Source organism: Tetrao urogallus, assembly GCF_951394365.1.
Source record: "Tetrao urogallus genome assembly, chromosome: 2".
Lineage (NCBI taxonomy): Eukaryota > Metazoa > Chordata > Aves > Galliformes > Phasianidae > Tetrao > Tetrao urogallus.
The window spans coordinates 44,497,027-44,509,890 of NC_136814.1; the positions used below are offsets into that span (position 1 = coordinate 44,497,027).

The 12,864-nt window shown below is 40.2% G+C and overlaps 1 protein-coding gene across 1 annotated transcript in view; it reads left to right on the forward strand.

Moving 5' to 3' along the window:
• AGPAT4 (1-acylglycerol-3-phosphate O-acyltransferase 4) overlaps positions 1–12,864 on the forward strand; it is a gene marked incomplete at both ends in the record, with an annotated part of 51,801 nt that overhangs the window by 36,589 nt on the left and 2,348 nt on the right. The window contains 3 exons of the mRNA XM_079550326.1: positions 1,725–1,827; positions 2,969–3,044; positions 8,561–8,759. Coding sequence (XP_079406452.1) covers positions 1,725–1,827; positions 2,969–3,044; positions 8,561–8,759 — 378 coding nt within the window. The remainder of the gene's footprint in view (positions 1–1,724; positions 1,828–2,968; positions 3,045–8,560; positions 8,760–12,864) is intronic.

Genomic DNA, 12,864 nt, shown 5'->3' on the forward strand with positions numbered 1-12,864 from the left:
CTTTCCTTTATTGTTTTCAATTTGTTGTTTTTCTTCAGTAGTTTGAGATTATTCTAAACTAATGAGTCTACCTTGTACAAACCAGATTAAGGTTTTTTATTTTCAGTTACACTGGATTAGTAAATTAGAGTGGATTAGTAAAATCTTCTGCACTTCAGAGATTTAAAGTGGAGGTAGATTACTTTTTCTTTTCTTTTCAAAATAATTGCCTATTTTTATTGTACATTGAAAATAGTGTACTTGAAGCAGATTTTGGCTTACAATTTGTAGTTTTGAGCTGAAGCCAAAAACCCAACTGTAGTACAAAAAATAGACTTAAGTCTGAGGGATACAGTCTTCATGCAGTGACAAAGTTTAAGTCTCTATTTCCAGGATTCCCTTGCAGCACTAAATTGGATTCTGTTCCAGGATATGAATTTTGCTTTGTGGGGGAATTTCTGCTGGACTGAATGTTATGACTAAGCCGTAACTGTCTCGCATAAATAAATTTCAAAAATAAACCCAAATCTATTCTATGTAACAGAACACTTCCTTAGGAGGGGTCAACACCTTTCACAACAAAAGTCCACCATAGTGTTCCTTACTGCAAAACTCTAGAGCAGAAGATATTAAACAAAGCACATGTTAGTCAGTTTGGTTTTTATTGATGCAATTGATCTTGGAATTCCTAAAGTGATGCACAACCAGTTTCAGTTGTTTTCTGACATATTAAAAAAAAAAAAGTTTAGGATATTTAGGGATATTTTAGAATCATAGAATGGTTTGAGTGGGAAGGGACTTTAAAAATCATCCAGTTCCAACTAACTCCCTTGCCTTAGGCATGTTGGTACCATGAATTCGTCAAAAGTTTTTGTCTCCTGTGTTCAAAGAATCTCTTCTGAAACGCTTTTTCTGAGTTAAAACAGAAAACTCTTTCTCTGTAGAAACTATTTTTTGGCACTGTCTTAGTTCAGCTAAGAAAAAACCTCACTTGCCAAGTGCTTTTACTGTTTCTATGCAGTCCTGAAATGCAGAAAGCGTTCTCTTTGGGCTACAAGCTTCATTGCAGTTCAGTTCTTTGGAACTCAGATACTATATTCATCATATCTGCAGCCTTAGCAGTAGTCCAGCTCTCATAGGTCAAGTTCTGTTAATCTGTCCCTGCCTGTGCCCTTTAGCAAATGCCATTGTTATCCATGAATGGATGTGAAAGGGAGATTGTTTTGAACCCTAAGCAGGAGTTGTATCCAGCCCTCTGGCTGCAGGATTTATCTCAGGTGAACTTTACCCATTCTTAGACAAACTGTATATATTGTTCACTGTTTGTGTGTTTTTCTGCCTGGTTATTTGCCCTGTTTCCTGTAGGAGAATGGGGAGAGGAGTGTCTAATCCAGAGAGAGTTAAGAAGGCTGATAGTTTTCCAACCACAGGGCTTCTAGGATGCCCTGTGATGTATAAACAGTCGTTATGTTCCCCACACTGTGTTTGATGTCTGCTGGGGGAAGGAGACAAGCATGGAGACCAAACTCATCCGTTCTACTGGTATAATTCCCGAGAGGTTTACTGGATATTTGGCTTCTGATAACTTGCAGGTTGAATATTCAATCGTTAACTTTACTTTGGTGGTAGCTCAAACTATTGTGCTCATGACTTTGTGTGTAAGTATTCTCTTTGTCTGAGAGTGGATGACTGATTTTTCCATTCTGTTACTTCTCTGGTCACATAACCTGTTTTTCTTCTTGTAGTTTCAGCCGTCTATGATTCTACCCTCAATTTTAGAAATAATGAGAATCCAACATTGCTGGGCGTTCTAAATGGAAAGAAGTACCATGCAGATTTATATGTAAGGCAAGTAATCTACATTTCAATTCTTTTATTTTTTTGGCGTGTGAGAGCGTATACTTGCACAAATAAGGAAATATTTTCAAGCAGGTAATGGATGTAGCAAATCTCTACCAACCTGGTGTCAGAGTGCTCCAGATAGAAAAACTCATATGGATTCACTCAGGGTTTTGTGTAATGTTCTGCAACTGTAAGGACATGAGGACCCTTTTGGAGCTGTACAGGATTTTATTATTATTTTTTTTAATTGAGGCCTGCACCAGAGGCAGGAGTCAAGAAACCTCGTCTGCACACTTCCCTTCTGGCACAGTGGTTTGTTTCTAGATGGAAGCCAAGCTCAGAACTGTTCTCTTATCTGGTGTAGCTGTTTACCAACAACTGACTGCCTCTGCCTCCCTGCCTAGGACAAGCTGTGTAATGATTATTACACAGTATTCTCTCTTTTGCTAAAAGAAGTTAATTCAATGTTGTTCTCAACTGAGATGAATTAAAGTATATATAATACTGAAAAATATAAAATCTATTAAACATTGTTATTGGCATTTCTAAGTGGAGATGACAAAGGGATTTTTTTCTATCACAGAATTGTTGACCAAAGTTCACATAATTTGTTGAATTATTTTTTTCTAAGTGGGATTTTTCTGTGAAAGAAGCCATTTTGCTAGAAATTATCTAAAGCTGCATGCACATTAGAAAAATTTTAATGAATCAGGAAAGTTACCTGAAAAATATTAGATCTGCTTTACTCTAGTTATGAGAACAGTGTGTTCTCTCTGGTGCCTAGCTTGTTAAACACAGCCTTGAGCTACTTAAGTGAGATGGGAAATCAACTCATTCAGTACCTTTCTTTAGAAACAGAAAATTGCAAACCTTTGGCTAGAAGGTGAGCTCAGATGGAATGCATTACTATTTCAGAAATCAATATTTGAGTTTCAGATACATATGAGAATTCAAGGTAGCTCTAGAAGCAAAACTATGCTTTTCTGATCTGGAGCTGTTACCACAAATTATTTAATAAATGAAATAGTGGTGGGATGAGTATAGTGAGTCCCCTGTCAGGTGAGTGATCTCCCTCTGCAGTGTATGTGCTATTTGTCACAGCAGAACTATTTAATATTCTTCAATTTCTCTTGTTTACTATTGGCAGGAGGATTCCATTAGAAGAAATCCCAGAAGATGAGCAGGAGTGTTCTAATTGGCTCCACAGACTATATCAAGAAAAGGTTGGTGTTTTGTCCAGAGGGTGGCTCATGAGCCACTGGTGCTCGGTTCTTTATAGTGTTAGTAGATGTTTACAGTGTTCATATGTAGTGGTTGTGCTCTGGGGGTTTGTGGGTTTGTTGTTTGTTTTTCACAGACAAGTGTTCTGCTTCTTCAGATGCAAAGAGGTCTTGCACTGCTAAGTTGCCTTCTTTTTTTTTCTTTTTTTTCTTAAGAGCAAGAGGAAGGAAACTTATGCAAACCTCAGTGAAGGAGCAGTTTTAAGGCTCTATTATAGAGGAAGTATACAGAATAGTGACTGCCTCCTCTTCTACAGAAGAGGCACCTCCTTAATCAAGAAGAAATTAGTGGGCTAAATGATGTATATTTTGCTTTAGTGTATTAAAATGTTCGTCCCTTTTTGTAGCCTATCTCTTTTACAGGGCAAATATCCAACATTAACCAGGCAAGTTGATAAATTGCTCTCTTATTTGCACATAGCAATGGGAGCGTGCATTTCAGATTCTTAATCATAGGACAGTTGCAGAATAATAATGACTGTGTGCTTGTAGATGCCCGTTGGTTTTTTCTAATGCTTTTGTATCCATCCTTCAGATTTTCAGAATCTGTTTGTCGTGGGTTTTGTTTTTATGAGCATAAGAAATAATGGTTGGGTACGCGCTCTTTGAATACACACAGCGCTCCCGTTTCAGTCAGTGGGAATCATAGGTACACAAAGCACAATATGGTCTCAGTCATCTAGACTGGAATACAGGAATGCTTAGGATTTAGAAATTTTAAACTGTAGCTAAGTTCTGTTTTCCACTCATTGCCATGCAGCTGGTTGTACTCAACCCAGAACACCACGCTAGCATTTCTATATTGACTATGCCATAGTCTTTCTCCACTTCAAATCATGACTACTCCTACTTTAATCAGTGTTACCTCCAAGCAGCTTGTATACAGGAATATGCAAAGTAAATGTGTATTGAATTTCCAGTTATAGACCTAACTGCTTCTGGTGCTCCCTTTCTGTAAGTTGTGCCTTCCACAGCTGATTCAGTCACTGCCTCTTAATGCATTTCTGCAGAATGGCAGCATGTTACCTATGGGCCTGTGTGCTCTCTCTACAGGAATATTAATGAAAAAGGTCATTTTGTTGGACATTGCAAAAGTCAGTTTCCTGTTACTACACCTTTATTTCTAACCATGTTTCACGTTGCTAAGATAATATTGAGAGATTTGCAGGAAGGAACATAAATTAAATGGGAATGTGGGAATTGTTTTCTTGAATTCTCTATGACATCCTTTGCAGTAATTCACTTTGTTGTATTCTGTTATTCTCTCTTTGGCATTTATTTCTAGTGCAAACAGAGTGTACATCTATCCTATTTTTTTCCTAACAGCTTGGTTTGCTGGTTGGTTGAATCCATAGTTTCCCATCGAAGCATAGGAGGAATGAGCTTATGTTCAGTTTTTCTTTTCCTGAGAAGCTTTTAGTTAGTGTGGATGTCTTGGGATTTGTTTTGTTATTTTTGTTGGTTGGTTGGCTCTGGATTGGAAGATGGCATTGTTCCTCTTCAGCTGTTTTTTGTTATTTCATTGCAATCATTCATCTCTGTGAAATCAGTCTGTTCAGGATACAGAGCAGGGATAACTTGTTAAAGAGTTCTGAGATAATGAAGGCCATTGTGCAGAGTCTGCTTCACCTTTCTGCCATATTTCTTTTAGACAACGTTTGGCTCTTAAGTGAGATGATATGTGGCATTCATACAGAGTGTTGCTTCCAAAACTGTGTTAGGCTTATATCTCAAGATAAATATTAATATATATATAAATATATCAATAGTAAATATTAATTATAAAAATTAATGAAATTTTGTTCAAAGGACACTAATTTATCGCAAGATATGCACTCACCAGCTGCTTTGTCTATTTTGGTTGTAGCACTCCACTTACTGTTTTAAAATAAGACAAGGTATGCACACTACTGAAAATCAGATTCCCCGTTTTATCTTGCATTCCAGTTGCATGTGCTGTTGCTTGTTCTCAGTGACATTTGTAATTTTGCAATACTCCCTCAAGCCTTATGGGGGGAAAAGAGCATGCAGCACGGTTGGTTCACGGCAATCTGAGCTTTTTCTGCACTGTGCACTGGCTGCCAGCTCTGGCACACCTTCACAGATGAATTATGTGCTCTTTGCAGAGTTGCCCCACAATGTGCCTCTCGTTATGCAGGTGCACTCAGAGGCATTAATCAGCTGTGAAGCTCCAAGAGCTACCAAAAATTGCTGCCCTGTCTTTTTTGCAAGGCCATGGTAATAAAAGGGGTGAGCAGAAGCAGGGTCATTCTGCAAGCTGTGATTCAAACTGCTCTAGCTTATATGTGAAAAAATCACTCCTGAAGAGTCCTGCTCTCCCCAAAGCATGGAAAGATACATTTTGCTTCTAGTATCTGAGTGTGGGATTAAGTTAATGGTAAGCTCCTCTATCCTTCCCTTCCCTACTGACCAGAGCTGGACTGTACTCTAGTAGTGTACACTACTCTAATAGTGTAGTGTAGCAGCTGTGGCATGGAGTAACGGGCACTTGTTATCATCAAGGACACAAAGCTGTTTGAATGAGGGAAGACATATGATGTTAGTGGGCATCAAGGGACATGACCCTTTTTAATCATTAATAAAGGAGCTGGTCTTTGAGAAAAGCTTGTATTTTTTACCTCGCTGCCTGGTCTCAGTTACACGCTCCTCAATCAGAGATACTGCTCTCTGGGAATCTGCCTTATGTTCTTTCTGCTTCAGACTCCTGTTTGCTGATGTAGCCATGCTGCAAATGTGCCAAACAGGTCCTCTACGGATGAACAGTGGCACCCCCTATTACAAACCAAGCGCTGTTCTCCTTCCTATGCTTCCAGGCATACACAGATGCCATGCCCTTGTGCTTCTTCCTCTGCTGAGGGTGATTTTTGTCCTTCCACAGACAGGCAGCACTGTTTCAGCTAATGCTGGCTCATGACAAAGGTGCGACTTGGGATTGCAAATTGGCTTTTTCTCTTTTTTTTTATTTTTCTTTTATTAAACTGTTCCCACTAGAAAGGCTCCCTTTGACTTTAATAAGAAATAGATTGAGCATGTTAATGCATGTTAGTGCCCAGTCTGAAGAGGTATTGTATAATTGTCACAGCTCTGCTAGCCCTGCTAGCCTTTGCATGTTTTGTTTCTTTGTACCTCTTTACAGCTTCAGCTCCTGAAATAAAGTTCTGCTTGAGAATCTTAATTTCCATTAAAAAGAAAGTGAGTTTTTGATTCTTCTCATTTGTAAGAGAAAACAGGGCATGAAAATATATGCCAAAATGCCTCAGGGAATTAGTAAAGGGTAAGCGAAGAGGGAAGGAGTACAGAACTCAAGTGTTTGGGAACTAAGGGTGTATTTTTGGATACTTGTTCTTTGAGGATTTCTTTGTGGAAGAGCAGTGGCATCGTTTTGTAGCTAGACCTCCCTGGTGGGAGCAGGGAGCAAAAATCCAGTTAGATTCTTGCAAGATGATGGATTTTCCCTGCCTTTTTTGCTACTGCATTATTCACCTTGGTGTCTGAAGAAACTCAAGTTTGGTGGAATCATTAGGATCAGCATTCTTCCACATCTGAAAATGATTCTTGAGTGGGTGGAACTTATTACAAATGGAAAACAATCTCTGCATGCAGGTGAATGAGAGGAGATGATTGTGGGGGAGATGGTTGTGGGGATTATTGGTGTGTATAATGGATTTAAATACTGTCCTGAGCTGTACGTGGGTACCATGGGCACCCTCTAAGTCTCAGAAAACAGATCAACACATGAATCTGTTCTGTGAGGAACAGGAATGTTTTTAAGGGCAAGGAATCCTAACTGAATTAAGGAGCTGATCTGCACAGTGGTGTGTAATATGTTAGTGTAGGTGAAGACAGTGACATCCATTTGTCCATTATGTATTTCTTATATCTCTCTCAAACATCTGGGTGAGATAGGGTCAGTGGTTTTGCTGACTCCAATGCTGTGCAGAGCCAACAAGGGGGAAAATATGCTGCTGCTTTTCAGTGTCTGTATTGCAGTCTGTAGTAATAGGCCCTCTAATGGTGTTACCAATAACAGTCAGAAATTGTTCATATTTTTGTAGGTAATGCTGATATTTAGAAGGCCCAGTGTATATAGTAGAATTCAATTTGCCAATGATAAATAACTGTGTTAAACCAGTCATAAGCTGAAATCCTCAAAGCACTGTAAAGAAGACTTCATACATTGTATAATTTATTGAAGGCAACTAATTAATTGGTCATAATGATCCTAGTACAATCTAGTTCACTTGAGCAAAGCAATCATAATTTTTCTAATCTCAGTAAAGAGAGAGCAATGCTTTAATTACTGTGTAATCTCTTAGAAGCTAAATGCTCCCTTTGAATTAGAGAAAATGGTAGCAGCCTGTAATTGCTCAGATTGCCGTTAAATAATTAAAGAATTGTCCATGTCAGCTGGAGCATAAGTAAATGTAAAATCATAGCATAGTAGACGATAGGACGATATTGGCTTTGCCAGCATTTTTTGAAACCATCATGAAGCATTCCTTTCTTTGAAGAAATTTGGCTCTTCGTTCTGACTTAATTGGGGTTCCTTATGTTAGTCTAATTCTGTCTCAATTAACTAGTCTTGTGTTAATCAGGTTAATAATCTTTGCTTTGTAACCAGAAGGAAGATGTTTGTTTTTTTCCCACCAGCTTTGATACGTTATAGTGATCACACTTGTTGAAGGCAATGCTGTTCACCCACGTTAGAGAAAAGTACTGAATTCTAAACCTTCTATGCTTCAAAAAACAAAGCAAAGCACAACAGCACATGTGCCCCAAAACCACAGAACAAACCAAACCCTACCCTACTATCTCTCTGTTAAACAAGACCATCAAAAACAGTGAAAGACACTTTAAACTATTTGTATGCTCAACTGTCTATAGACAGACCTTTCTTCCATTGACTGTATGGGAACAAGATAAGTAAGACTATCTCCATGGGACAGAGTGATCAGGAGTGGGAGGTGTCTTTGCCGGATGATACAAGATGGTGTCTGCTCATCTTTTCTGACTGGGCTGTTTTAGAGCAGTGGATGGAAGAACATTAGGGAGCAGAGCTGCTGCAGATGTAGCCCAAATACTTCTATGGTTTACCTCTACTATTTATCCAGTGGCTGCAGCTCTTGCAAGAAGTGCAAAACAGTAGCTGCAAGAGTGTTCATCTCCTCACCCATTTTTCCTTACTGGATTTGTTGTACTCTCTAGGCATGCTATTTTTCAGGCTTCTGTGTGTAAGAGAAAGGGAGGATGCATATGCATCCTTGTAAGCTCTTTTTTTCTGATTATATGCTCATGACTTCAAAGTGCATGTTTTCCAACCATGACTTGGTCTTTGATCTCTCCCCATGGTTACAAATGCAGACAAAATATCAAAGTCAGGAATGTATAGTTTTGTTGGCAGATAGGGATTTAATTGTTGCCCTCCTTTGTTCTACCAGGATGCATTCCAGGAAGAGTACTACCGAACAGGAACCTACCCAGCAGTCCCTATAGTACCACCCCGACGACCGTGGACGCTTTTGAATTGGCTTTTCTGGGCCTCATTGCTGCTATATCCCTTATTCAAGCTGCTCGTCAATATGATCAACAGTGGATCATCACTAACATTGGCTAGTTTTGGATTTGTCATTGTAATGGGTGAGTTTTCTCAAGCAAGAAGTTTTTTTTACAGAATAATTGGCTTGACTTACTGGTCCTTACTAAAGCTTTGTGACTAAACATATGACTAGTGAATTTAACAGACCATGTGAAACTATACCCACTTTTGCCAGAGCAGGTTAGGTAGATCCTTGTCTTATCTGTCTTTGTACAGTTGTATTTTGCTATGGGTTTTTTTTTGAGAGCTACATACAGATTTTTCTATTTCTGTAGAAATCAGTGTGTTTCCAGTGGGTTGCCTATGAGAGGCTTTCTTCCTCTCTGTAGTGTGGTGCTGGATTTCACTTTGAATGTCTACAAGTACTGAAAGCTTATTTACTCTGAGAATTCTCTAGTGTGACTGTAGTCTGTTACATAATCCATTTTAGGTCCATAAACTTGTGATTTAGGGCAGGGGTAACCTGTTGTGGCCATCTAGTCTGATTTATGCAGCATAAGGCATAGTCTGCCATAGGTGATTCCTACAGTACCTGTGGCAGTTCTGGGCTGTCTTGGTTTGCGGTTATGGTGACTGTGTTACCTAAAAAGAGGAAGGGAAACAACACAAGGAGCTGACCCACAGAAAAGGAGGGAAATCTTTCATGATGTTCTTCGTGGAAGGAGGAACCAGACCAGTTGGGCAGACAAAATTGCATTTGTGTGTCTGTACTTTTTGAGGTATTGAGTACGTGTTGGATGAACAAGTTCCTATCCAGAAAGAGACATAGATTTATAAAGCAGGTATCTCAGATGGCTGCTGTCCCATGTACTTTTGGCTTCCTCACCTTAACATCTGAGCATATTACAAATATGCTTTAAAAAAGAAACAGAATTTCAGAACAGTGAATGGGACGAGGTATGACACCACTGCAAGTGCTACTTCTCTGGCAATAGCACTTGATATTCTGCCTTTGGAGGAAATGCTGGAGTAATCTGTTTGGTTCTGGGCAGTGGAACTGTGGTGTAATGAAGCACTGAAGTTCAGCTACTAAATTTGTTTAATTGCTCATCATTTTTTCAGCATTCTCCTCTTAATTCAGCTTCTCCACTCCGGCGGGATTGTCATTCCACTGCAATTCCAAGGTGCCTTATGCCCTGTAGACCCTCTACAGGGAGCCTCACTGCATAATTCAGGGGGTTGGATTTCAACTTCAAGGCCAAATGCTTTAATGTGTTGTCATATGTGATGTTTCCAGATTTAGCCCTTAATAACAGCATCCAGCCTGCCACCAACAAATCTAGCACCATCTTAACCATTTAGTGTCTCTTGATAGTAAATGTAGGTTGTCCTTACAGTCTAATCACATCTGCTTCTTTATCAGGAAGGGAGGGATAGACCCTATAAAAAGAAGGTATAGCGCTACTAAGAAAAAGCAGGAAAACAAACTTTTTTGGGGGGATATCTTATGCCCCACTTACCTCATTCTTCTGCTTCTGGCCACAAGGCAAGATTAATAAATAGACTGCTGTGAGTTCTCTGAATCCAAAAGACTTTTTCACATTGTTTGTGATGCTGGAGCTAAGAGTGAACTATAGCAGGATTTGGCTTCCAAATTAATTGCATTAGCATCCAGACTGCAAAAGCACAGCTGAAGAGCACATTAGGAATGCTGAGATTAACAGTCCACTGTATGATTTGCATTGATGCACCATACATTATCAGCAACATTTGTGGGATGCTGCAGGTTGCAGTTCCTCTATAGGGATTTGAAAGACCCCTGTGCTTAGCAACAGCTCTGTTTTCTCTCTGAATACATGGTGTGATCATAATCAAAGTGCCTGTAATTGGCCAGGATTTGCAGCGTGGCAGAAGGCACTGAATTGCCTGTAGCAGAGGGCATCATTTGATTAGATTCAGCCAGCCACCTCTTGCTGATGAGCTGGCAAAACAGAAAGGTGATGTCACTTATTAGCTGATCGTCTCGGAAAAACTGTGGAGGGCAAACAGTCTGTGGGAGAGGAAGAAAGCTCAGCCTTCAATAAAAATAAAGAGCAGAGCTGGTAACCCTGTACACTTGAACATGGATGTGCCATTACTCACTAAAAGGACAGTAGTTCCCTTCGTACATTAGTCTCTTTTTTTTTTTTTTTTTTTTTTTAACTTATACCCCTTTGAAAACATCAGCTTTGCCAGTTGGAAATTTTTGGTCTCATTCTGTGGAAGCATCAGAACTTCAGTCCAAGGAGTTACACTGCCTTTTGTAGCCAATAGCTGAGTCTTTGCAGCCGGGCCGTTCTCCCCAAACCGTGCTTTTTATCTTCAGGGCTCTGTCTGTCACAAAGGTTGTGGATGTGATGCAGCCATGCTGTCTGTGCTAGTCTGACAGCTCACCTGCATCAGGAAGCTTACTGTGGTTCCTCATTGCCCATTATAGATAGACTTCACTGTTTCAAAGGGCAGGCTTCAATACGTGATAACATTACCTTTATTACTGTGCTGTCTGTTCCTATGCTGAGTATTCTGCGATAGGAAAGGGAGGAGGGACTGGGAGGTTCTACAACCTGATCCTCTACTTTTCGGTTTTCGGAGTACTGTTTGTCTTTCCAGCAGCCCCTGCAAATTGTGTTCTCCAGTAAAATGCCTACTGGCTTGTTAGTGGCTGTTCAGGTCAAACAATCTGTAAGAGAAATGCCCCATGGCAGTCAAGCTGGAGTGGAAACACAGTAGTACCTCAGAACTTAACTTTCAGGTCTGAGAAATGAATAACCATGGTATATATAGCTCTGCTGGTTCAGCTCAAACCCTTTCAGCCCTAAATAAAATGTCTCCTCTTTATACTGAGAATGCTGAGCCATCCTCTCTTGCCTTGCTTTGCAGCAGTTTGGCTATTTATACTCATAATAATCATTGCATTGTGCTAATTTCTAACTACTGGTCTAGGACCAGGAGTCCTTTGTGATGCTACTTGAACTGACACAAGGCAGTCCCTGCTCCAGAGGATAAATGCTCAAGCAGCTCAAAAGACAGAAGTCTCTTTTGATTCATAGCATCACAGAATGGCTTGGGTGGGAATGGGTGCTAAAGATCACCTTGTTCCAAGCCCCTGCAATAGGCAGGGCTGCCACTCACCAGATCAGGCTGCCCAGAGCCCATCCAGCCTGGCCCAGAACACCTCCAGGAATGAGGAATCCACAGCTTCCCTGGGTGGTTTGTTCCAGTGCCTCACCTTCCACTGAGTAAATAATTTCTTCCTAGCATCTACTCTAAATCTTCCATCTTTTAGTTTAAATCTTATCCCCCCGTCCTATCAGATGGTGTATAAAATCAGTCTCCCTCTTGTTTATAAGATCCCTTTAAGTATTGGAGGGCCATGATGAGGTCTCCCCAGAAGTCAAGTGTTTGTATTTGTATCTGACAGTAGCTCTTACATGTCTAATGCTAAAAGCATAATGACATCTGAGCTTATGGCATGGCTCCAGCAGTTAAGTATCAGTTGTAGACAGCAGTATTTCATTTGAAACAAACATAAGTAGTAGTGAGCCAGCTTTGATTCTGCAGGAGCTGTTGTGTATCTGCTACACAGTGCGTGGACAGTGCTATCAGAAAACCTGCTTCCATAGATCACAAACAGGGATGAGTCTTGATCTGACAGTGATGTGACAGGGTCCAAATGCAAAAAGCAGACCAAGGGGTCAGAGGACGATGTGATCTGGGCGGCAAGGCTGAGATGAGTGGATAGTGAGTAGAAGGTGAGCCAGCAGTGTTGCAGGAGGCTTTACAACACCAGGAGGATGCAAACTGTGTGCAGGTTTCTGCCTGTTGGTGGAGCTGCCAGACAGTCTGGCCTTTGAGCCTGGTGCCTAAAGCTGCAGGGTTTGATGTTTGTTGTTGTCTGTACTTCTTTCTTTTCTGTTATAGAAAATAAGATAGACACTAAATAAAAAAATTCTTCAGTTATTATAAGCTTTAATTGTACAGATTCATTTCAGTGTATGGCCTATACAACACATCTGTACAGCAGACTATATATGGGACATTTCTGTACCCCTCCTGCAGTTGCTGTGTGGTGCAAAACACAGGAAGCAGATAAAAGCAGTTTTGAGATGTGACAGAAAAGGAGAAGTCTCTGTTCTGAGCGAAGGTTTAAGATGAGCGATGTGGCAC